Source organism: Bos grunniens, chromosome 23 (genome assembly GCF_055505025.1).
Source record: "Bos grunniens cultivar Pamir isolate PY7600 chromosome 23, Bosgru_T2T1.0, whole genome shotgun sequence".
Lineage (NCBI taxonomy): Eukaryota > Metazoa > Chordata > Mammalia > Artiodactyla > Bovidae > Bos > Bos grunniens.
In genome coordinates this window covers 34,580,276-34,607,102 of record NC_141187.1, presented here as the reverse complement: position 1 = coordinate 34,607,102, position 26,827 = coordinate 34,580,276, and the positions used below count along the sequence as shown (strand labels likewise).

The 26,827-nt window shown below is 39.9% G+C and overlaps 1 protein-coding gene and 1 long non-coding RNA gene across 2 annotated transcripts; one reads left to right on the top strand and one right to left on the bottom strand.

Annotated features, from left to right (window-relative positions):
- Positions 1 to 5,378: 5,378 nt before the first annotated feature.
- LOC147347595 (uncharacterized) lies at positions 5,379 to 14,950 on the bottom strand. The gene is made up of 4 exons (XR_015152326.1): positions 14,804 to 14,950; positions 7,817 to 7,900; positions 7,682 to 7,723; positions 5,379 to 5,949 (listed from the first exon to the last, which is right to left on the bottom strand). It is a non-coding gene; the product is annotated as an uncharacterized LOC147347595 (long non-coding RNA).
- Positions 14,951 to 15,063: 113 nt separating this feature from the next.
- GMNN (geminin DNA replication inhibitor) lies at positions 15,064 to 25,800 on the top strand. The gene is given in 8 exon segments (XM_086370018.1): positions 15,064 to 15,210; positions 17,133 to 17,190; positions 20,614 to 20,691; positions 21,320 to 21,467; positions 23,745 to 23,827; positions 24,124 to 24,234; positions 25,404 to 25,487; positions 25,489 to 25,800. Coding segments are annotated over 7 exon segments (639 nt in total). The 5' UTR covers positions 15,064 to 15,210; positions 17,133 to 17,139; the 3' UTR covers positions 25,573 to 25,800.
- Positions 25,801 to 26,827: the final 1,027 nt, after the last annotated feature.

The following is a 26,827-nucleotide window of genomic DNA, read 5'->3' as shown; positions in this document are numbered from 1 at the left end:
TAGCTCTTTTCAAAAATAAGCCTACTTAGTTGTAGGCTTGCCCATTTGTCCCTTTTCTTTCTCACTCATATAGAAGAAAAATTAATCAGTCAAAGAAAGAAATGGGAAATTTTACTTGAGCCAAATTTGAGGATTTTAACCTGGGAAGAGCATCTCAGAAAGCTCTGAGAAGTGCTCTGCCTGTTAGAAGTCATGGCACAGTTATGTAAGTATTTTGAGACAGAGGGCATTACATCAAATGACATTATTATTGACAGTTTACATAATCCAGATCTAAGTCACATCGTGGTGGGTTATGCGACTTCTTACAAGCTCAAGAAGGAATGGTGTCTTCCAAGGAGTATTTTGCTGATGCTGGGAGAATGTTGCTCTCTACAGATGAGCAGGTAGTCCTGCCAATGGAGAGGTCTGGTGATGGATAATGCACATATACAATGTACAGTGAGGGGTGAGAGGATGCCAAAGGGCAGAGATTTTTTGGTTTAAATTTCTCTTGTCTTGCAATAAGAGTATGACTCTTATGTCACACAGGTAGGAAGAAAATGATTCTTTCACATACCCATTTCAAAATGACTTGTCAAGCCTCTTGCAAGAAAATAGCCTTGGCACGATAGGAAGTAACTGCATTATCTCTAATAGATTGCATGTGATTTCTCTTCCGTTTAAGATCCTGTCAACTATCTAGAGCAAAGGTTACCAAAATATGGTCCTCAGGCCAATCTGTTTTGACCTTCTTGAGAGCTATGAATGGTTTTCATATTTTTTAAGGGTTGTAAAAATAAGCAGTATGCAAGACAGAAAGCCTAAAGTATTTACTTTGTGGCTCTTTATGGAAGAAGTTTCCCAGCCCTTGATTTAGAGAACAGTAACCATCTGCCTTCCCTCCCCTCCTGAAGTCATAATAGAAAAAAATGACTCTAACTTTAGCAAGAGGAACCTGCGGTCTTCAGCCTCCTCTGGGTCCTTCATCCTGTATTTCCTCTGGGTTCTTTCTCACTCTCCACAGCAGCTGATTCAAACTATTTCTCCTGAGCTGAAAAGCATTCTGTTGCGCTTTGTACTCTTGGCAAGCCCTCCGACCTTTCTGAGGAAAGCAGTCCCAAGCAAAGCGTTTTCCATGTAAAACGTTTGTGGTTTGTGCCATTTGGCAGAAGCCAATGCTGCTCCCCAGGGAAGGCGTCGAAGGTAGCCAGGGTGAAGGCAGAGATTCCTCCTCCTCAGAGAGGGCACAGTGGAACTCCTCCCAGTAGGGATGCTCAGTACAGTGAATACCAGCAGACCCAGCCAATCAGACGCTCTCCTAGTGAGGACAGATGCCTACATGAACTCAGATTATGCATCCAATTCTGAGGCCTGTCCTTCCTCTCAGTTTTCTAAGGGACCCAGAGTGACTGGTCAGCTGCTGAGGTGGTCTCCTATGCTCTTTCTGGATCCTACGCCTCATTTCACCCGCTACTGTGCCTTTTCCTTGCAACCTGTGAGAGCCTTAACAAATGCAGTTCTGCTACAATCACCACACGCCTCAGCTTCCCCTTACCCCGAAGATGGCTTGCTCCTACCACCTTGCTAAGCTTCCTTAGGCTTTCCTTCTGCTACAACGGTAGAATGTCTCGGTGGCCTACTGAGGGGGAGGGGAAGGAGCAGTCGCCCCGCTGCAAGCAATCTGTAGCTTGCACCTGGGTGTGCAGCTTGGGTGTGCAGTCTGAGGCTATTTAGAAAACAAAGTCACTTAGTTGGTCTGCTTTTTTTTTAAGAAAGCAAAGCCTGCTTTGTTTAGAAAACAAAGTTGCTTAGTTGGTCTGAACCATCCCAGGTGGCTCAGTGGTAAAGAATCTGCCTGCCTATGCAGGCGACGCAAGAGATGTGGGTTCGATCCCTGGGTCAGGAAGATCCCCTGGAGTAGGAAATGGCAACCCACTCCAGTATTCTTGCTTGGGAAATCCCATAGACAGGGGAGCCTGGCTGGTTACAGTCCATGAGGTCACAGAGAGTCGGACATGACTGACGCGACTTAGCACGCACGCGTGTACAAATTTCAATATGAGAAAATTTTAACCATCTGCATTTACTTTCTGGTCATTTAATTATTTGCTTCATTTCATGATTCCTGGAAATAACGTGTTAAAAATGAGCCACTCTAAAATGCAAATCAAAACTACAGTATATCACTTTACACCAATCAGAGTGACCACCATCATCAAAAAGTCTACAAATAATATCTGTCCGTGAGGTTTTGCCTGCCGAGCTCTCCTGCCTTCCCGAATGCCACAGCTGCCCCACAGCTCAGTCTTCCCCCACTATCTGTGGCCTCCCGTCTCCTTTCCAGCAGCAGCGAAAGAAGCGCAATCCTTTCCCTACTTTCACCTTCAGATTTCTTTAGCATTTTCTGTACTTGCTGGCTCCACGGATTCACCTCAACCCACTGCAGTGTGGCTGCCTCACCCACTAGGCCACAGAGTCTTCTCCTACCAAGTCCAATGACAGCTTCTTATCAATAAATTAACGGTCACTTTGGACTATTCCTTAAATTACTTGACTTCTGACAGGTGACCAATGCTAAGTTCTTAAAATGCTTGCCTCCAAGATACCACACTCACACGGTTGCTCCTGCTTCTGGTGCCGCTGATTGCCAGCCTTCCTTGCGACTCTCTTTTCTCCCTGTCTCTTAAGTTTATCTGCAGAGTTGGATCTTGAGCCCTCTTATCTCCCTCTCCCCAATCTCCTTAAGTGATCTTATTCACCTTCAGAGTGAGGACAGCTGGGCTCAAAGAAGTGGTGTGATCTGTCCAAAGTCATCCTTTGTGACAGCATCGGAGGGTCGTGTTTAACAAAAATCCCCTGTGTGCTAGACGCTGTTGTATGCTGGGGATACAGATTCAAATAAGATGCTCTTCTTTTTGTTTTGTTTTTGCTTATTGCTTTTATTTTTTTAATTGGAGGATAATTGCTTTCCAATGTTGTGTTGGTTTCTTCTGTGCAACAACATGAATCAGCTCTAAGTATACATATATTTTGGAGAAGGAAATGGCAGCCCACTTCAGTATTCTTGCCTGGAAAATCCCGTGGATGGAGGAACCTGGTAGGCTACTGTCCATGCGGTCGCAAAGACTCAGACATGACTGAGTGACTTCACTTTCACACATATATTTCCTTCCTCTTGAGCCTCCCACCCACCCCCCTCATTCCACCTCTCTTGGTTGTCACAGAGCACACAGTTGATAAGATGCTCTTCCTCCTCCTCCAACTTCTGCAACCTGCATGGCCCTTCCCCCTCTCCCATTCATCTGCCGCACCCCTCCCCCCCCCACCCCGCTCCTCCCCTCGCCCCTCCTGTCTACTTATCCCTCACGTGTCAGTTTAGGATGCCCCTTCATCTGGGAAGCTGTTCCTGACTACTCCTAAGACTGGCTGGGCTCTTTCCTCCTCCTGTGGGCTTCACAGCGCCCTCTACTTACTCCCTTGCATTTCTCACATTACCTTGTAATGATTTGCTTGTCTGTTTCTCCTTACTGGGCCTCCATTTCTTATAGTTGTAAGATCTTTCCTCTGCTTGAGCTGAGAATAGCAGAGCAAGCATGCTACTAGGAGCCACATCAACTTTTCCATTTTTTTCAGGAGGGCCAACTGCCAGGGCAATTGATAATAAAATGTCATGGAGGGCAGCAGCCTGTATTTTCGGGCACCATCCTATCCCTGCTGCTGCTGCTGCTAAGTCGCTTCAGTCTGTCTGACTCTGTGTGACCCCATAGACGGCAGCCCACCAGGCTCCCCTGTAGGGACTAGCAGACTTCTGGAAGTCCCTACCAACCCAGTGATTCTGACTTTAATATAGCCCATGTGTGGGAAAACAGGATCTATTTTTTGTTATTAAAGTTCTGAAGGACATTATTTTGCATAGACATGAATGAAAATCTAGTTTGCTCAATAGGTGAGAAAATCAATGTAGCATATATAGATTGTTAGATGAAGGAGTCTTTCCAAGTTCTGCTTTCAATTAGGCTAGGGAACATTGCCATCTAGTGGGTAGTAAAAAAATTCTTCCTGAAACTATATGCTATGAATTGTGGTTGCTTAGTTGCTTGTCTGGAGAATCCCAGGGACGGGGGAGCCTGGTGGCCTGCCGTCTATGGGGTCACACAGAGTCGGACACGACTGAAGCAACTTAGCAGCAGCAGCAGCAGCAGCAGCAGTTGCTAAGTTGGTTCTGACTCTTTTGCAACCCCTTGAACTGTAGCCTGACAGGATCCTCTGTCCATGGAATTTTCCAGGCAAGAATACTGGATACTGGAGTGGGTTGTATTTCCTCTTCCAGGGGATATTTCTGACCCAGGCATCAAACTCGCATCTCCTGCATTGCAGGCAGATTCTGTACCATGGAGCCTCCTGGGAAGATGGTATATGCCATGAATATGCTGTGCCGTGCACAGTCATTCAGTCATGTCCAACTGTTTGTGACCCCAAGGACTGTAGCCCGCCAGGCTCCTCTGTCCATGGGGATTCTCCAGGCAAGAATACTGCAGTGGGTTGCCATGAGATCTTCCCAACCCAGGGATGGAACCCAGGTCTCCCTCATTGCAGGTGGATTCTTAACCATCTGAGTCACCAGGGAAGCCCTGAATACTGTTTGGTAAATTACTGTGCAGAAGGTGCTAACATTCTGAAACTGAGATGAGCAAGAATCTGCCTCCAAGCTCATTCAGGTTGTTGGCAGAATTTACTTTGGGATTGTAACATTCGTGGTGGCTTGCTTCTTAAAGGACAGCAAGAGATTGTCTCCACCCTCAAGAAAAGTCTGAGCCTTGGCTGAAGGGCATCCTCCTGGTTAAGTCAAGGTTACCAGGATCACTCCCCTTTTGATTAATTTAAAGACAACTTATTTGGAACCTTAAATATATTCATAAAATCCGGTTGCCTTTGGTATATAATATAACCTATTCAAGGGATAACTCTATAGAGATCAAACATCATACATGGAGGCATTTTACAATTCTGCCTACCACAAGGACTTTCGCCAAGCTTTGGAATATTTGCTAATCTGATAGGTGAGAAATAGTTTCTCAGGATTTGAATTTGCATAGCTCTTACTTTGAGTAGAGTTTTGTTTCACATATTCGAGCACCATTTGTATAATCTTTTTTTGGGTATTGACTCCTTCTGTCTTTTGTCCATTTTTTTCCTGTTGAGTTGGTGGCTTTTTTCTCTCACAATGTTTTAGAACTCTATAAGTTAGAGAAATTAGCCCTTTATCTGTGAAATACATTACATATATTTTCTCTCAGCTTGTAATTTGTCTTTTGTCTCCAAAAATTAATTGGTGCAAATATCTGGGTTGCCAAGGTTTTTATAGTCAAACACCTTGAAGTATATCTATATAAATATTTTAAAAATATTTTTAATATTAATATTTTAATATTTTAAATCATTATTAAAAGTTTCAAATGTATGTAAGAGTAGAGGAAACAGAATAACGAGCCCTCATGTATTCATATACACTGATGTTAACAGTTACACATTTGTAGGCCAATCTTGTCTTACACCAAAGACTTTCAACTGGGGGTATTTTGTCCCACAGAGGATATTTGGCAATGTTGACATTTTTGATCATCATAACTGTGGAGTGCTCCTGGCAGCTAGAGGGTAGAGGCCAGGGATGCTGTTAAACAGCAAACAATGCAGAGGGGAGCCTGTCACAACAGTTATCCGAGTCAAAATGTCAATAGTGCCCATGTTGAGAAAGCCTGATTTGTACCTTTACTCTTCCTTCCCACAATGATTATTCCAAAGAAAATATCCATAAATATCTATAAATAGCATATAAATAAAGCCATTACAGTAAAAATCACAATCCTGGGACTTGGGTGGAGGTCCAGTGGCTAAGAATCCAAGCTTCCACTGCAAGGGTCACAGGTTCAATCCATGGTTGGGGAACTAAGATGCCATGCAGTGCAGCTGAAAAAAAAAACAACCCACAGGTATTTAAAATGGATAACCAACAAGGACCTATTGTGTAGCACATGGTACTCTGCTCAATGTTATGTGGCAGCTTGGATGGGAGAGGAGTTTGCAGGAGAATGGATCAATGTATATATGTATGGCTGAATCCCTTCGCCTTTCATCTGAAACTATCACAACATTGTTAATCGACTATACCCCGATACAAAATAAAAAGTTTAAAAGAAAAAAAACCCCACAGTATTATTATTATACCTAATACCTAAACATCATAAAATGTTCAGTTGGCATTCAGATTTCCCTTATTTTTTTTTTATATTTCATTAGTTCACACAAGATCCATATATTGCCTTTATTATTATGTTTCTTTGTACTCTACAAATCCATTCTTTTGCTTTTTTTTTTTTTTTCTTCTCATCTTCCCACTTAGTTGTTGAAGAAACCAGGTTATTTGTCCTGTAGCATTTCCTATACTTTGGATTTTGCTGATGGCATCCTTATGGTGTTTCTCATATTTCTATCCCCAGGATTTCCTTAAACTGGCAGTAGATTTCCACTTCACATTCAATTTGGGGGTAACAATAGGTGGTGCATTATCTTTAAAGAAATTTCCAGGAAGAAGTCAGTGAGTCTTTGTTTCTAAATAGAACCCTGTTGATCGAGAAAATAAGTTCTGAACTCTTGACATTCTCATATTAGCAGATTTAAGAGCAGAGTCTTTAGAGTTCATCAGCAGTTTTCTCAGATGGCAGCTTCACCTGGGATGATGGCCCTTCTGGGCACTTATCGAAGCCTCGAGAGTCCCATGTAATTTCCCTGCCCACAGCCCAGTGCCTCAGTGAGATAACCTGAGACTTAAGATGAAGGGCTTCCAATTTCTCAACAGCCTCTGAACAAGTTGTATCTAGTCTCTTGGGGACAAAATAATAAACTCTACCCAAGAGAGATAGAAAAGACCATCTGATTCAAAACAAGGTGTTCATCCTACTCGTTAGAGGTAAGGATTTAGTCAGAAGCAAGTTCTGAAGGAGATTAAGGGTCTTCTGTGTGGATATACAGGTATGCAGGCATCAAGACACCCCAAAGTCACTGGAGTGGCAACAGTTAGAACAACCGCTATCCTGCAGGTTCATGTGTAGGAGACTTTGCTGGGTGAGCTGCTTCCAAGTTTCCTGTTTCCTACACAATGGTGCTGGTGATGTGAGTCTGCAGAGGCAGTGGGTTGCCAGCAGCTTTCCTGACATCACTCCTCACTGCCCCCTTGCCTCGGGCAATATAATTGTAGAATTCCCCTCTGGTCTCTGGGGAGATACCTCCCAGGGAACAGCTTTCTCTGGCACCCTAGAGAACGGATTTCAGGGAAGTACCGGAGGGAAGGTTTCCAGCACGTTCCCTGGGTACAGCACCCCAGGGACATCCCTGTCACTGGCATGCCTGCTCCAACAAGGTCTAGATCTCAGCTGGGCGGTGGGGTCTGCCTTGTATGCTGTTTGTTTTAGCTGGAGGAACAGTGGCTGCTTCTTATAGTGTACTCTTGAGAGCTGTCTTCGCTTCCTTGGGTGCTGAAATGGAGCGTCTAAGGAATTTCCTCCTCTCTGAGATCCAGACCTCACTGGAGAGGAGGGAAGTGACAGTAGTCACTGTAATGCTGTACTGGCGGAACTTGTGGGAAAATCTTCCCTCTGGAGCTTGACAGTGAATATGGGGCCGAGAGGAAATAAATCGATACCTGACACACATTCGGACACCAGCCCTCCTCTTCACAGTTCGTCTGTGGCATATAGAAAAAAATAATTGCATTCACTTCGCAGGTTTTTGTGCTGATGAAAGTGAAATGGCACATGTAAAATGTTTTGGGACTTACCTGGTGGTATAGCGGCTAAGACTCAGTGCTCCCAACGCAGGGGACCTGGGTTCAGTCTCTGGTTGGGTAACTAGATCCTCCACGCTGCAACCAAGAGTTCACATGGCACAATTAAAGATCCCGTGTGCTGCAAGGAAGATGGAAGTTGCCACATGCAGCAGCTGAGACCTCGTGCAGCCACATAAATAAATATCTTTTAAAAAAGGAATGTTTCAAAGACACAAATGTTAGGATAGGATTAAAAATTATTTGGCTTTAAGGATGCCTGTCCTTAGTTTCAGGCTCTCCTATGATAAGTTTGTTGACTTTTCTCAGGCCACTTGAGGTTTTTCCTGAGCCCAAGTTCTGTTTCTGATTTGTTATTTGCTGAAGCACAGTCACTTCGTGGCAGATAAGGCGGCTCTAGCCTCCCACAAGTGAAGGGTTCAATCTGTGTTTTCCTTCAGCATCCAGGCCCGTTTTACTTATTTATTTTCATTCTTTCTCCTTTAATAAAATCAGAAAATACAAGCTTATATCATTCACCAACAGCAAGTAACTTAAGTTCTCTGAGGCTCAATTTTTCCACTTGAAAATTAGGGAGTAACAATATGTATCTGGCTTGAGTCATGTGACATCCAAATGAAATTATATACCTGAAGTTGCTTTATACACCAGGGTATCTTCCTGACCCAGGGATCGAACCCAAGTCTCCTGCACTGCAGGCAGATTCTTAACCATCTGAGCCACCAAGGAAGTCCCTTATATACCACAGAGCATATAAATATAAGGAACTATCTTCAACAATCAAAAACTCACTCTGTGAAAACACTGAGACAGAGTGCGGAGGTGATGAAGAAGGTGGCCTGTTTTATTTACTAGAGTTATATTATTTACACACAATAAAATTCATCTATGTTAAGTATACAGTTTAATGAATTTTGGTAGCTGGTAGGCTGCAGTCCATGGGGTCGCTAGGAGTTGGACACGACTGAGCGCCTTCACTTTCACTTTTCATTTTCATGCATTGGAGAAGGAAATGGCAACCCACGCCAGTGTTTTTGCCTGGAGAATCCCAGGGATGGGGGAGCCTGGTGGGCTGCTATCTCTGGGGTCGCACAGAGTCGGACACGGCTGAAGCGACTTAGCAGCAGCAGCATACAGTCTTGAAACCACCACATTAAGATACAGAGTATATCCTTGACCCTCAAAGTTTCCTTAGCCTCAACAGTTTTGATTACTTGAATTACATCCTTGCATTTTTCACTTTCAATACTCAGACTCACTGGTCACCAAATTTCATTTTTCTGAGAAATATCCCTGTTTTTGTCTACTGTGCAGAATAGAAGTAACACCCAACAGGTTTAGAGTTCAATAACTAAAGCATCTTTTCCTGGCTCAAATGCAAAGATCCATTCCAAGTTTTTCTTAGATTTTACCTCCACCCTCCAAGTGTGCTGATTAGTGATCTTGTATGTTTTAATACCTGGAGGAGACCTCCTAAAGTAGCAGCCATCCACTCACTCTCCCTAGGGTGAGGGTGAGGGGAAATGACATGTCTGTGGGACAATGTGTCACACCACGTCCCCCATGTACGTATCAGCTTAGAGCTTACTGGATCATCTGACCCAGAGTCTGTCAGATTCTTATACTCGGGAATTGAAAGGATGGACCATAGCGACACAGAATGTCACTGGACTGTCATTGGAGCTGCACTGCTCCAAAGATCCTGGAGACACAGTCTAAGGACTCTTGCTGTTGACACCCCCAGAGTCATCCCCAAGGTTTTGTCCCTTCTCATTTCCACGTACTTTCCCTTTCCTTCCCCCTGAAGTTAACCAATTAGTGTCTGTTGTGTGCAATCTAAGAATAATTCACTAAACTGAAATCTACACTAATTGGCACAATCTCCCCTCAAAAGTAGAATAGAATTGTTCTGGTAAGTCCAAGATCAAGATGCCAGCAGATTCTGTTGGGTGAGGACCTGTTTTTCAGTTTATAGATGGCCATCTTGTCATTGTTGCCTTACACGGTGGAAGGAGTGAGGGAGTTCTCTGGGATCTCTTTTTATAAGGGCACCAATTCCATTTACAGGCACTCTACCTGTACAATCTAATTACTGGCTAAATCCTCCACCTCCAAACCTTATCACATTGAGAATTAGGTTTCAATATATAAATCTTGGAGAGACACAAACATTCAGTCTATAGCAGACTCTAATTCCATATGACTTATGTCCTTGCAAAAAGGGGAAATTTGGACAGAGACACAGATAGCAGGAAGATCACGGGAAGAGGCACAGGGAGAAGTCAGCCATCCATAAACAGAGAGAGGCCTGGAGCAGATCCTTCCCTCATGGCCCTCAGAAGAAACGAAAGATTGCTGTTAGAAAACAGAGCTTCAGTCACGGCTGGCTCAGCAGTAAAGAATCCACCTGTGATGCAGAAGGTGAGGATTCAATCCTTGGGTTAGGAAGATCCCCTGGAGGAGCACATGGCAATCCACTCCAGTATTCTTGCCTGGAAAATCCCACGGACAGAGGAGCCTGGTGGGCTACAGTTCATGGGGTCACAGCGTTGGGTGTGACTGAGCAGGCATGCACACATAAAGCTCAACAAGTTTTGGTTCATTTACAATAACAAGACATAAGACATGATTTGCTCTCTCCTTCATATAAGATGTTCCTACTAACTCATCAGCTGAGTGTGGACTGTAGCGTACTCCTAGGCCTTCTCATTCTAAGGGAACCCAAATAAACCTCAGTCAAGGTCCAGGCAGGGCTTTCTATCCTGTTGTAATGGCTAATTTTATGGATCAACTTGACTCTGCCACAGGGTACCCAGATATTTGAATAAGTATTATTCTGAGTGTTTCTGTGAGGGTGCTTGTATGAGATTAACATTTAAATCAGTAAACTGAGTACAAAGCAAACTGCCCTCCATAATGACGGTGGGCCTCACTCATCAAATGAAGGCCTTGCTACCTTCAGGGGAGCTACCTTCTCCCCCTTCAGGGGAGCACTCTCCTGCCTGGGAGCCTTTGAACTGATTCCTCGTTTTACAGCAGTTTCAGGTCTTTGGATTCAAAATGAGACACTGATTCTGCAGATTTTAGACTAGCCAGCTTCCATAATCACGTGAGTCAATTCCTTTTTTTCCATATATATATATATATATATATATATATATATATATATATATACCCTGTTGGTTCTATTCCTCTGGTGAACCCTAAAAAAAAAATCCATCTTTCCGTATGTAGCCAACAATTCATTTTCATCATACAAATTTATTCAACAACTAACTTCTGTAAAATTACTGCTATGAATTTTGTGAAATATTTCTCCATGCCCAATTCCTTCAGAAATGGTTTGGGTTTAAGAAATAAAATATAAATAAATATAAAATGAAAGAGAGATTAAGAAAAAAGTTTCTGCCTAGAATGCATTTGTTTTGAAATAACAACACTCATGGGACATCAAGAAGATTCAACGATTTCTTTATGCAAATAACAACAAGCAGACCAAAATATGTCTTCCATAACTAGGGAATTTCTCAGGATCAGTATTCACTGTTCTGATACTTGAAAATGAAAACAACCTTTTAAAGTGAGAATGAAATATACAATGAAAAGAGAAATTATAATGGCTTAGGAAAAAGGTTTATGTTCATCATGGATTGCCTTCGTTGTGAGTTTTTTCATTTCCTTGGTGCTTTATAATCACCTGTTTACTATCTTTTAAGGTTGATTAATCAATTACTATGCATCTCATATTATCTATTATTAAAATGTTATCTTAAAAATAAAGATCTTAATTCTGTTACATTGAATTTGAACCTTTTTCCTACTCTCATGTTTTTTTTTTTTTAACCTGTGTATATCACAGGTAACTTAAAACCTAAGTTAAACTATTTGAATACAATTTAGAGCTGGGGAGCTGGGTATAATGGATGCTCTACAAATGATATTACTAAAAGCTCAAATGAGCTTTTCGAGTCAGGGTGTAAAGAATTATTATTCGTTCCTCTATACAGTTTTCAGAAAGATAGAGATTATCATGTAATAGGCAATTTCTGCATTCTAGCTAAAAACTTTGGTAATTTAGTTTAGCCTTAATAAATAATAACACATTTTTAAAAGGTACACATCATCTTAATTGGTTCTACTGCATTTCATTAACATTTTAAAATTCCTTTTTATTTATTTTTTAATTTATTAAAAATTCTTTTTAGTTATACTGTACGCCTTGTGGGATCTTTGTTCCCTGACCAGGGATCAAACCCAGGCCCTTGACAGTCGAAGTGTGGAGTCCTTTCCACTGAATCACCGGGGAGTTCCTGCCTTACACTAACATTTTAATTTAGCATCATTCTTTATATCACAGTAAATGATTTTGCTTTATTTATTATCATACAATAGTGTTTCTTTCCTCTTTTCTCTTTCACAACCTGATTATGAATGTTATTGGGCCAGATAAGACGATACAGAACTACAACGCCTGGCAGTGGGATCTGTGCTAAGCTACAAGTGGCTAATAGAAAGATTATATAAAAATACCCACAATTTTTCAAAAGTTGTACAGTGGTACAACTGTAAAGAATTATATCTGAGTCAATCAATCCCATGGTTTCTTACTACAGATAAGATAGTATATTTGGATGCCGAGAGAAAAATTCTAATTAAATGATTAACTACTTATAAGTTTTTTCCAAATACCTTCAAAATTATTTTCTTATAAATGGTTTTTCAAAAACAATGTGAAACCATAAGTTTTGGAGACATTCCCCAGTACTCTCGAGGATCCTCTGTCTCTTGAGAAAGGAGTATTTTTAGAACCTCTTTCTTTCCAGGTGTGGACTTAAGAGTCTGAAGATCTGAGGTCTCAACCTACCACAGCTTAGTTGTGTGAGATCTTGGACTTGTGATTTAGCTTCTCAGTTTTGTAAAAAAGGAAGTAGAAAAAACTGCCTTACCAGGCAACTAAGAGGATTTAGTAGGATCATGTACATTATGATAGTGTAGAGCAGTCAGATCCCATGGAAACAAAATGTGAACCACTTATGTAATTACAATTTTTCTGGTAGCCATATTAAAAAAACAAAAAGTGAAATTATTTTTTAACAATATTTGTACTCAACCCCATATATCCAAAGTATTATTTCAATATTATTATTCAATATTATTCCAATACAAAAAATTATGGAAGTATTTTACATTCTTTTCACATTAAATCTTTGAAATCTGGTATGTGTTTTACATTATTGTACATTTCAGGTGTTCAACAGCCATCACGTGGCTAGTGGCCACCCAACTGAATAGCACTGGTAGAGATCTGAATTAATCTGTCACATTAATTAGTTGATCATTTAGTAGGCAAAGCAGGAGGGATCTAACCTAAGCTGGTGATACAGTTTTTTCAGACTCTGGGGGCTTCACAATTTTTGCTAAAGGATGCATCATCTCCTTTGAATTCACAAAAAGTCAAGCAACATTAAAATGTATAAAGTAAAAGTTTCTTCACACCATCCCCAAACTAACCAATCCTCTTAGCAACTACAGATAACATTTGGGGAGGTGGGCTTCATAAGATGCTTGGGAAATCAATTCTTTTAATGCTTCTGTAGATTTTCAACTATGGTAACCTCTAAATTCTACCTCTCATCATTTTCATATGGAAGACATTTTTCTTTCCCAGCTTTTTAGTTCTGGAAAGAAGTAACATTATGTATTTTGCTTTATACATGTTACAGACTACCTGAATATAATTTTTTACATATTTTAAAATGTATACTTATTATTTGGGTTCTTTTCATCAGTGATGCCATTTTAATCGTGGCTGAATGAAGAAATTAGAAGTCAGATTTACTGTTTTGACTAACTGGTGTTTCAAAGTCAAATTACACAGTGGTCATCAGAATTCTTACTGTGGAAACTCAGTCATCTATTGATAGTTTTCCAATGAATGGATTGTTTCTTTAGAATTTAGATTTTATGTTACATTTCACCCCAAAGACAACTAGAATCATATGATGACGCTTTGCACATTTTGAGCTCTGTCAAAAAGAAATACAATGCGACAGGTGGCAGGAGATGGGCGCAGTGTCTGCAGGGTGTCTGCAGTTGAGAAAGCACTACTTTCAGAAAGGTGGTGCTGTGCGTAGTTACCAGCTATTTCCTTCCTTCTGAGAATAATTCCATGAAAAGTTAACAAACGGGGAAACAGACTTGTATTAACATTGATAGCTATGGTAGGTATAAACAAAAGATTTAACATGACTCTGGTTATCCGAAGTGTACTATGCTCACAAACAAAGTTGAGAAATTTGTAAAATGACTAAAACCAATAATAATAATATAAAAAGCTAGAAGTAATTAATATTCCAGCTTCGCGCTGGCTCAGGGGTAAAGAAACCGCCTACAACGCAGGAGACTGGAGTTCGATTCCTGGGTCGGGAAGATCCCCTGGAGGAGGAAATGGCAACCCACTCTAGTATTCTTGCCTGCAAAAACTCAAGGACAGAGGAGCATGGGGGCCTACAGTCCATGGGGTTGTAAAGATTCAGACAACTGAGCAACTAAACAACAAAAACAAAGTTTTCCTGCTCCTTCGAACTGCAATGGCAGCTGTATTCCAGCGCCTAGAACAGTACTGGTAGCTCCAGGCGCTCAATCAATGGGCTTGAGGCAGGATTAGGCCTTCTAGAACTACCGAAGTGAAGTGAAAGTGGCTCACTCTTGTCCGACTCTTTGTGACCCCACGGACTATATAGTCCATGAGATTCTCTAGGCCAGAATACTGGAGTGGGTAGCCTTTCCATTCTACAGGGGATCTTCCCAACCCAGGGATCGAACTCAGTTCTCCCGCATTGAGGGCGGATTCTTTACCAACTGAGCCACAAGTGAACCACAATTTAGTCAACGTAAATAAGCCAAAATATAAAAGCTCTTAATACAATAAGGGGGCCCTGGAACAAGGATTTTCAGAAAAATAAGATGTACTATACATACAATACTTTGTTCTCTCGGTGTTTACATCCAGTGGGGGCAAAAAAAAACAAAAACAAAAAAACATTCACTTTGAACGGAAGTTAGGACAGCAGGACAGAACTGGGACCTAGAACCCATCGGGGCCCAAATACACACCCTGCCCACCACGCAGGCGCAAGAGGGGGCGGAGCCGAAACGGGCGGGGGCGAGAGGCGATTCGTCGGATTCCGATAGCTCCGCCCTACGTCTAGCGTCAGGTGGTTACGTGATCGTCCAGGGCCGGCGGGAAGAGTTTCAGTGTTTTCACAGCAGCGCGCGCCCACACTCTAGCAGCTGCTGACCCAAACGTGGGTTGGCTGTGAACCCCGCGCGAGGAGCAGCGGTCACAACTTCCTGAGTTCGATACGAGGACTGCACGCTTCCATCCGGTAAGTGTGAGAGGGTGGCTGGAGGGGGTCCGCAGGGGTTGCTAGATGAGGCCTCTTTTGGGCTGCCGCCGGCCAGAACTCACGTACTCCTCTGATGACTGCCTGGCCACTGTCGGGGTCGGGGTGAAGAGGCAATTAAACGGTCGCGGGACGGGGGAGGAGGTGAGACTGGACCCCGTCCCATTAGTTAGGTCGGTTTTGGCGCGCTTTCCCGTCCGCGCTCGCTATTGGCTGGCGGGCGCCATCCCCAGGCACGCCCATGGGTTGGAGGGCCCCGGCGCGCTGAACCTTCTGCCTCCTCTTTGGCTTCTGGGTCAGTGTCCCGAGGACAAACTGGCGGGGTCGCGGGCGGTTTCTGTGCAGCTGGTTGGTGTGAGGGCATCAGTGTGGGTGTACCTGGTCAAGAGGAACATCATCCGTCCTCTTGAACTGGTGGAAATCCATTGTTGTTGTCTAGTCGCTAAGTCACGTCCGACTGCGTGACTGTAGCCTGCCAGGCTCCTCTGTCCATGGGATCTCCCAGGCAAGAATACTGGAGTGCGTTGCCATTTCCTTCTCCAAGGGGATCTTCCCCAACCCAGGGATTGAACCCGCGTCTCCTGCATTGACAGACTGTTTCTTTACTACTGAGCCTCCGTGATGGTCCGCTAACTGGGGTCATGGGAGAAGATCCCTGAATCCTGCGTCTGCTCATTTAAAGAAAAAATGAACGTGGTGACACTTGGTTTCATCAGTTTATCAGTATTTACTTGGACTCAGTCCTATGCCAGGGTTTTCAATCTAAAATAAAACTAGATAATAAAAATAAGGATGTCTGCGGGAGTGTTAATGAGCAAGTGAAGAGTTAGGTTTGACCCGTGGCTTTCAACTCTTTAAATCATGACGTGTACTAAATCACATTTTTTACATCGCAATTTAGGACGCATTCCTCAGCTAAATTAGAACCTTCAGGAAGCAGTATTTATTCCTCCTATGCCATACACTTTGATGTTTTAAACACCCACTAAGTGATTTTGGAATCCCAGGCTGCGACAACACCACTGCCCTGGATCAGCCCGACCAGCATTTGCTAAACATTAAACTGACTAGAAAATAGGATGCGTCACAGCATTAGACTTTCTTTGCTGGGCTTTTTTGATTGCATTTGTGTGTGCTGGTGCACAGTGTAAAATGCATTCACATGGGATGGGTCACAGTCAAGTTTAGCAGTCACTGCACTGAGTAAAGGAAGGCATGGCTACGGAAATCCGTGAGATCTGTGTGAGAGACAGATGAGAGAAGAGCCATAGCTGAGGAGTTCACATTTGGGTTTGGAGTGAGTGGAGCCCAGTGTTCTGGTTAATAAGATTGCAGAGCCCTTTGTCTCCTCCCTTTTCTTTGCATCCATCAGTACCTCAGTTAATGGTGGCTAAACATGGAAATGCATAATCTTATTTGGTTAGATACTAAGTCAGCATTAAGTTATTGCTGGTTACCAGAGCCAAGTTTATTATAGCTTAAATCTGCCTTTGAAACAGCAAAGTTAGGATGCTGTTCTTGACCTGATCATACCCGAATGTCTGTGTTTAACTTTTCCCACTGACCATTTTTCAGATCTTTGGGAGCCCTGCATTTAATCCAGAACACCATCATGTTTTGTAAATTTGCTTAGGATACATATTTTCTCATATATAACAAAATTTTACCAGTCAGAATTATTGTGTGTGTGTATGTATAAAGTAGAGATATTAACAGTCGTTAGCTTTAGTCACTTGTCACTGACAGGGCTGAGTTTGGGTACAGTGAGAAGAGATTCCATCTTTTTTATCGTTATGATTTTTTAATTTTAATTTTTATGATTGTACTTTGAACAAAAAACTGAATTTCACTTTCTGATGCAGATTATTCTGTTTTTGAATTGCTAGTCTTCTGTTCTTCGTCAGGTGTGTAATGAGTCACAGCATGAAGCAGAAACAAGAAGGACTCCAAGAGAATGTAAAGGTATGTGATGCAATCACTTTCTCCTGTTGTAGAAAGCAGGTAGGTAGATGTTTTTTGACATAATTTTGTCAAATTTAACTTGGCTATAATTTCTATGAACCTTGACTTAACTAAATTTTGAGTCTGAGGGCAAGAGGACTGTTTAAAAATGAATTATGGTTGAATATTAAGTTTTGTGGTCCATGTACATAGAATGTTTTTCCATTTGGTTAGCTCTAAGTATTTTGTTCTTTTTAATACTATTGTAGCTGGAATCATTTCCTTAATTAAATTTTTGGTGTGGTCATTGCTGCTATATAGAAATGCAGTTGACTTTTGTATCTTGATCTTGTTTCTTTCAACCTTGCTGAACTTGTTTATTAGTTGTATTAGTAAATTCCTTAGTGTTTTCTATATACAAGACTTTTTATTCCTTTGTTTTTACTCTTACTTTTCATGAGATGATTTTATTAAAATCCTTTGTGTATATATTCAGATTAGATCTTTGATCACAGAGACATTTTGCATTATTAACTTGCCTTAGTATCTTCCTTAAATTATTTTTCTTGAATAATAGTTTGTACTGATAATATGTGAATTTGATTCCATCATCTTCCATAACGGGTAATAACATCTTCCAATTGTGCTTTGTATGTGTGTGTTTTTTTTAAGCTTTTTATTAGGAAAATATTAAAAAATAGCAATTTAATCTCAGTTTACTTCCCCCATTTTCAGCAGTTATCAGTATATCAGTTCAGTTCAGTTGCTCAGTCATGTCCGACTCTTTAAGACCCCATGGACTATCAGTATATGGCAAGTCTTATTTCATCTCCATCTCTATTCACTCCCTCTTTCTTCCACTGAATTATTTTGAATCAAATCCCAGACAAATAATTTATATAATTCCAGCAGAGTCTAACATTAAAAGAGAAGTCGAATATTTAGTAGCTATAGTACAACTATCTGGGATATAAAAGGACCTGGGTTCTGCTTGGTTCTGCCTCCAAAACTGTGATGTTGGGTGAGTTATTTAGCATCTCCGCCTCAGTTTCAGTTCAGTTCAGTCGCTCAGTTGTGTCTGACTCTTTGTGACCCCGTGAATCGCAGCACGCCAGGCCTCCCTGTCCATCACTAACTCCCGGAGTTCATTCAAACTCACGTCCATTGAGTCAGTGATGCCATCCAGCCATCTCATCCTCTGTCGTCCCCTTCTCCTCCTGCCCCCAATCCCTCCCAGCATCAGAGTCTTTTCCAATGAGTCAACTCTTCACATGAGGTGGCCAAAGTACTGGAGTTTCAGCTTTAGCATCATTCCTTCCAAAGAAATCCCAGGGCTGATCTTCAGAATGGACTGGTTGGATCTCCTTGCAGTCCAAGGGACTCTCACGAGTCTTCTCCAACACCACAGTTCAAAAGCATCAATTCTTCAGCACTCAGCTTTCTTCACAGTCCAACTCTCACACCCATACATGACCACTGGAAGAACCATAGCCTTGACTAGACAGACCTTTGTTGGCAAAGTAATGTCTCTGCTTTTCAGTATGCTATCTAGGTTGGTCATAACTTTCCTTCCAAGGAGTAAGCGTCTTTTAATTTCATGTGTGCAGTCACCATCTGCAGTGATTTTGGAGCCCAGAAAAATAAAGTCTGACACTGTTTCCCCATCTATTTCCCATGAAGTGATGGGACCAGATGCCATGATCTTAGTTTTCTGAATGTTGAGCTTTAAGCCAACTTTTTCACTCTCTTTCACTTTCATCAAGAGGCTTGTGAGTTCCTCTTCACTTTCTGCCATGACGGTGGTGTCATCTGCATATCTGAGGCTATTGATATTTCTCCCGGCAATCTTGATTCCAGCTTGTGCTTCTTCCAGCCCAGCATTTCTCATGATGTACTCTGCATATAAGTTAAATAAGCAGGGTGACACTCATCTGTAAAATGAGCGAGTTGGACTGAAGCTAGTCCGTAAGAGTGTATTTTAGGAGTTCGTGGACTCCTTGCCAGTCATACACAAAATGCCATGTGTGTGCTTGTTTTGTTGTTACTGTTTTCTGAGGGGGTTTGCAAAATATAAAATTGGTTTCTAAAAAAATTAAGACTCATTAATATATGAGAACCTTTCTGGCTGTAAAGAGCTTATTCTAATGCAAGATCTGTATGAATAAAATGATAATAGCAATATTACATTTGGGTGGCTGGATGCTATAAAGCTTGCAGTTGTGAAAGTTAAATCTTGGAAATGGTCATTTAGTATTTCAGTCATTTATCTTAGTAGCAAGCGTTTAAATAAATTAACATCTCCTATTATTAAAAGGTTTCAAAGTTGCATTTTCTTCTGTTTGTCTGGAGACTGTTGACTAATCTAAATTGTATCTGAAATGTTGGTGTAATATTTGTTCTCACAGTAGCCAGCGTTTGTTCTTCAGTTCAATAGTGAGATAATAATCAGCAGTAGAAACTTGACCGTGGGAAAGGTGAGCTCTGGTCTTGTGAAGTGCAGTGTGGAATCAGTAGCTTTCTCACGCTGCTTTGGTGTCATGTTCTTACTAACTTTGTTTGAGTATTCGCTATTGTTTGCTATCCCATGGTGGCAGTATAACTAATGATTTTTTGCAAATATAGTAGAGAGATCTTTTAGATCAGGAAATATACAGGAAGGTATTTACATATTACAAGGAAGGCAATTTTTTTCCCGAAACAGTAGCTTGGGCATTTTGGAATTCTAGTATGCCTCAAACACTGACATTTTTGCTGTCTGCTAATGAATGGTCTTGAAGCAAACTGCTTCTGCACTCAGGTAAAGGTTGAGGGGGAGAAGCAGGTCTTCTTACATGTGTAATGTTATTAACGTTACATTCTTCTGGTGAATTCATTATAAATACGTTAGGGGATATTCACAATTTAAAGAAAGCCTGAGAGGAATCCTTTTGATTAGGGGAGAGAAATATTTTGCAATGTAAATAATTAACCCTTTCTTCCAATTTACCCCTTTTGTGGGTTTCTGCCGTAATTGTAATGATATTTGGTACATTTCTAGTTGCTGTGTGGAAGATCTTTTTTTATAAGACGGAATACAGATATTTCTGGTATTCTGGAATTTCATCATATATGAAGAATTAGAACTTAAAAATGTTGTATTTTTGTTTGAACTAAACAAATGACTGTAGCAAGAACATATATTGAAATGGGAGAAGAATGACTTGTTTGTGTCAAGTTTGAGTAATATGATTTATTTTTAGCATTTCTTCAAACTTTATTAGAATTTTAGGGAAATAATAAGTTTGCTAGTTGATCACACCATGTGTAATTTTATAAAATTATATACCATATCAAACATTAGTGTCCTTTGGGTTGTTTTGTTTTTTGTAAATTATAGTAGGATTAAGATAGTAACAGTCCATATAGTAACTTAGTAACCAGATAATTTGTTATGTTGACTTTCAGAGTAGTCCTGTTCCAAGAAGAACTCTGAAGATGATTCAGCCTTCTACGGCTGGATCTCTAGTTGGAAGAGAAAATGAGGTGTGTATTGTTGAGCTAGAATGGGGTACAGATGATACTGCACTTACATTAAAAACATTTCAAAGACTTACTTGGTCAGAAATACCTAAATCATTGAAATTGGGAAATAATATAGGGATAACCATTGTATATTCCCCACAGAAGTGGTTTTTGTTTTAATTTCAGTTAAGGAAGTTGAAAGTTGGTATGAATATCTGTAGTAGAACTGGGATAATAAATGATGAGTTAACCTATAGGCATAATGTTTGATTTCTTTCTTTTTTTTTTTTAAGAATAAAATGTTGGATTCAATCATTTACCCGTGTATATAAATAATGAAATCATGGATGAGGGTTTCTAGACTTTTATGGGTTGAAAATCGTGCCTTCCCATGTTACTGAATTATTTAAGTAATGAAAATGAATTCAGCTAAGCCTTAGACCCAAGTCTAATCTAAAACAATTGCTGTAAATAAAATTCCTAAAATATGATTATACATTTTTGTAGAGTTTTGAATTTATAATTTTTTAAAAGAGCCAAAGATATCAAAAAGAGATATGAATGCTTTAGTTTTAATTCAAAAGAGACAAAGCTATTCAGCTTTCTTGTTCATTAAACAAAATGACTGATGTACATATTTTCTTTATAGTTGGTTAAAGGCTTGTCCAAACAGAAACATTGGAATGCCCAGTTAATATCTAAGACTTCCAGCTCTGGAGCTGTTACTGACCAAGAATGTAGTAAAAGTAAAACTCTTGGAGGAGTCAGCCAAGAAGCATTTGATCTTATGATTACAGGTACAAAAGAATATGTATATATGCAGCTTTTATCTTAAAAACTTAAATTATAATAAGGGTAAATATTATTTGTTGTTATGAATTCTGCCTACAGCTTTTTAATCTATTAAAATATTTTGCTTTAATGTTTTTGATAATTTAAAGTTTCTTATGGTTGGAAATATATAAAATGTAAATTTGGACAGGTCCTATGGTTTGGTAAGATCCATATATGCGTGAAATATTAAAGGAAAGGATAGTGAATAATATGGCAGCTTTGATATTGGACATGTAAGACTTAGAAATAGTCTCTTCAGAAGAAAAGTGTCTAGAGAATGAACTTGTGGACAGGAGCTTGAAGAAAAGATACCAGGAGAATGCTATAAGGGAACAATAGGAACAATAAGAGGAGTGAAGATGAGTGAGAAGCATGTGCCTGTGCGAATTCCTGGTTTTAATGGAATGGCAGTGGAATTCAGAAAAGGAAGCTAGTGATGTATAAGTATTATGGAAGGTGATTACTTCTATTCTAATAATGAGTCATTGGATATTATTACTGAGGAAAAAATTTGAGACCTGGAGAAGTTAATGGTTTTACCCAAGAATAAAGTGATATTTGGGCTCATTTTGAGTTGCCTGCATGACAGTGGGGGAAAAAATAAGTAGATGGTGGGTTTTTTAGGCAAAATTAAGAAAGGTTGATTGCATACAAATAAGAAGTTCTAATAATAATGTAAAATAAGCAACAGGATTTGTGACACTCATCTGATTTGGCTAAAATTAATGAAGATTGATAGGAAGTAATAACTAAAGTTAAATATGGAAATAAACAACTCAGCTATATATCATATTGCTATCATAATCACATAGAAAAAAATTAATCCATATAACTTGAGCACAGAACTCTTGACTATACACCCTCAGTGGGATATATTGTGAGGGCTAAAAGAACTACAAAGACATCTTGAATTTAATTTTTGTTGTTAGTGGTATTGCTATAGTAGCAGTTATGGGGGAAATTTGAGTATATTTTAGGATTGAGCAAATGGGTAATATATTGACATGGTTGGGTTCATGGTATGGTGAAGGGAGATACAATATGTAATGGGGAAGGAAAGGAAGAACTCTGTTGTGGAACTGGAATTGGGAGTGTTGGTATGAACTGATTTTTTTTTTTTAAAGAATCTACCTCTGCCAGTGAAAGAGCCCAGAAACAATGGCACCCAAATAACAAGAAGCACAATCACATCCAGTTCTTGGTTTGTAAACAGTACTTTCCACTAAAGCTCCCTGGAGAAATGGCTGCTTCCAGGACTGGGGCAAGCTCACTATAGAGTGAGCTTGTAATCTCTTGTGTTAGAAAACACAAGAAATCTCTTGTGTTAGAAAACCAACAACTGATGCAGAGGTTAAACGGATAAGGAGACTGCTTTAAAGGATCCCCTTGGCTAAATTAAGGAAAGTTTGAGCATCAAGATGAATGATGACAAAAATGGATTATAATACACTGAATTAGAAAAGAATACATGAGTCCCTTCTGGTAATTTTCTTCTGAATTGGGGTCGGGGATGTTCTTTGACTGAATAACACCAATTACTGAATATAGAAGGAACTACATAAATGGAAAATCACTACTTTTTCATCCACCATAGAAACAGTAGATTTAAGAAATATTAGTGGAGCTAAAACTGGATGAAAGGTTGTTAGGGAACTGGATATAAACACCACAGACTAAAAATTTTACTCCATAGATCATTTACTTGTTACTAAAGGAAGAGTGTCTTTACAAGGGAGAAGTCATCTTAAACGACTGAGTATACCATCCGGGACTGTGACAGATGAGTGTGCTCTTCTTCAGTGGTACACTGGGAAGGAAACACGGTGTTTACAAGTGTCCTTGCCAACATCTATAGCTTGAACCTAATAATGAAAATGGACAAATCCAAATTTAAGGGCACTGGAAAAATAACTGATCTGGACTTCTCACAAATGTCACTGTTAAATGACGACACATAGCAAATGCAGCAACAACCTTTAACAGTCTAGGTACAAGTTACATGTGTACTGTACTTGTGTTGGAATTGTTTTGAAAGATTGAAAGTCTTCAAAACGTTGGCAAAAATTAGAGAAAATACTGATTTGGCTTTATAACTTTAATGTTTTTTAAAAATGGTATTACTAAGTACTGGGTAAGACTAAATTGTTTTTTAATAGACAAACGTTACTGGGTTTTTACAGCAGTATATATAAACAGTAGTGATTTTCAAAGTTACACTGTAAAACATTCATTTATTTTAGAAAATCCATCCCCTCAATATTGGAAAGAAGTGGCGGAAAAACGGAGGAAGGCTCTCTATGAGGCACTTAAGGAAAATGAGAAAGTATGTACTGGATATAATTTGTGACATTTTTAAACATTCCGGGATCATTTTTCTTCTGCTGTCTAAGGTATTTTACTAGAGCAATATAAACCAGATGTAATGTTGGCCTAATAAAGTCTAATTAGGCAGAACTGTTACACAACAAGAAGCCTGTTGTGTTGAGAGCCAAGGACAGCACCTTTGTTGGGAACTCTGCCCTAAACGGGTCTGTCATTTGTATGCTTGGAGCCATATAGCTTGGCTTACAGCGTTGCGAATCTGTGAGATACTGAACTGTTTTGATTTATGTCACATAGCTTCATAAGGAGATTGAACAAAAGGACAGTGAAATTGCCCGCCTGAAGGAGGAGAATAAGGAACTGGCAGAAGTAGCAGAACATGTTCAGTATATGGCAGAGATGATACAGGTAGGCGTCTTACCCTTCTCCTGACTCAGAGCCGTCTGTTTTCCTATCAAGTCCAGGTAGCGTGAGCAGAAAGTGTTCTAGGATCAGATCTCCCGGTTTGAGTCCTAGCCCCTGCCTCGCGCCATTAAGGTAGAGTTAAGCAGGTTGCTCATCCTGTCAGGGCTGCATTTTCCTCATCTATAAAATGGGAGTAATAGTGCCTACTTTCTAGGCTTCCTGTGAGGATAATGAGTTATGATGGGGAGAAAATTGAGAGAACTGCCTGTATACAGTGAGAACCAATAACTGTTAGATGCTGTTGTTTATTATTATGAAACAAAAGAACACCTGTTTTCTTGTAGAAATATAAAAAGGAATTATATCTGAAAAATATAGGGAATTTATTATATTTCACAGGTGTCAAATTTTCAGACAGGCTTTTTTTTTTTTTTTTCATTTTTATTGGAGTATGGTTGGTTTATAGTGTTGTGTTAGTTTCAGGCACACAGCAGAGTGAATCAGTTATACACACATATATACACGCAGACATACACAGTTTTAATTTTAGCTGTAATGCCAACGAGACGTGATGGGCACTTACAAAACTGGTATTAATAATTGGTGTACTGAATAGCTTTGTTCATCTTATCTGACTTTTTTTTAAAATTTAGAGGTAACTAATGTGTTTATAAGTATTACCCTGATGACTGTTAACTTTACCAGTCTTAAAAACTAGGTCTTAAATTTATTCATGTCTGCAAAAAATCATCTTGTGGTTAGGAAGGAAGTTTTTCAAATCAAAACTTTTCTTGTACTGAATTTCTGCCTTACATTTTAGAATAAGGTTTTCATTTGGAAGCGCTGTAGTAGCTCTCTTAACTGCCGAGGGAGTATTGGTCCAAAGCAGATAGGAAACCTGGTTCCTTACTGTAGTTTGAGAAGTACTGGTTTGAATTGTATTCTGAAAGCATCTCAGTACTTAAAAATAAGCAAATTTGTAAACACTGACTTTGCAGAAATAGGATCTACTATGGTTAGCACTTCGATATAACACATCCCTGCTTGTAAGTGAATTTAGTAGAGACATTATGAAAAGAAACTTATTACAACAGTGAGGGTTCCTTATATCAGCATAGTAATAATGGACTTGGATTGCAAAGTTCTTAAATTATTGGTTTATTCTTTAAAAGAGGCTGAGTCATGAACCTCTGGACAACCTTGAATCACCGTATAGTCAGGAATTTGATCCTGAACAGGCAACTGCTGAGGATTCTGAGTGAAGTAGAAGACTCAGAAATTGGTGGTACATGTGCTGAAGAAGTTGTCTCTTCCTCTACAGATGTAAAACCGAGTATATGAAATTCAGTAACTGCCAAAGTTTACCTCCGCTGTAGTTCTTTGTAGCAGAACAAATAACTTTATAATGAAAACTTGTTATCAGACTTTCTTGTTTGTATCCTGGAACCCTGTTATTGTATTAAAATACAAATACTATGTATTTTTAATCTATGGTGTTTTGTGTAAATAGCATTTTCTCAGTTGTCAGACATGACCTGTGTATATAATAAATAAACTTCATCCTGTTGAGCTCTGTGTGTATCTTGGAAGAATGAAGTGTAAAGAGTCTGTGTAGAAAATTTGTCTATTGCTGTGCTTTTTGTTTGGTTTCCTTTTCTGTCCTGCTAACTAGCTTGGAAGAAACCAAGGGAAAATGACTTCTCCCTCTTTAGACTGAGATAGCTAGGTTTCCCCATATATATATACATATATATATGTATATAATCATATACAACCTGGTTGCATCTCAAGCTCACTGGAGGGAAATTTGATTTCCAGACTCCAGGGCCCGGTAATAGGACCAAGTAGAAGTGTGAACATCTAGAGGTCCCAAAGCTCCCGGGTGAATCTGACTAGCCACGGGACGGCTCAACAGGCTGGTGGGATCCTGCTCTTCTTGGGAGGGTAAAATGCTGGGGGGGTGCTGCTGGCCTAGAAAAGCAGAGGGTGGAGCAGATAAAGAAATGCAGGAATAACAGGGTTCTGAAACTTTCTGTTCACACATTTCACATAGTGCTGTAGACAAAGTGTGTATATTGAAGTAAGAGGGTGAAATGAAGGATGTTTTGTAAAAAGAAAAGGACAAAAGGGAAATTGAGAAGTATACAGCATTGGGATTGAGTAAGTTCTGTGGCCAGCATACAAGCAACTTTGTGTAAATTGACAATAAAGAGCAATATCAAGCTTTTAAGGATTACTTTAGGCATGTTATTCTTCTAGAACTTCAATTTTCTTATCTCTAATATTGAGGCAAATTCCACCCCTGTGTTTGTGAGGACTAAAAATTTTAAATAATGGAAACTTATTAACCTATAGCAACATTGTCCAATAAAGTTTTCTGGGATGCTGGAACTGAGTTGTCCAGTATAATACCCAGGTAGCCTTGAGTACCAAATATGGCTATATGAATGAGGAACTAACATTTTAATTTAATTTTAATTTATATTTTAAAGAGCCATGTGAGGTCAGTGGCCGCTGTATTAGTGCAGCTCTATATATTTTAGATTTGTTCTATTAGCCCAAAGAGAGAATTGAGGAAGAATAGATAAATTTTTCA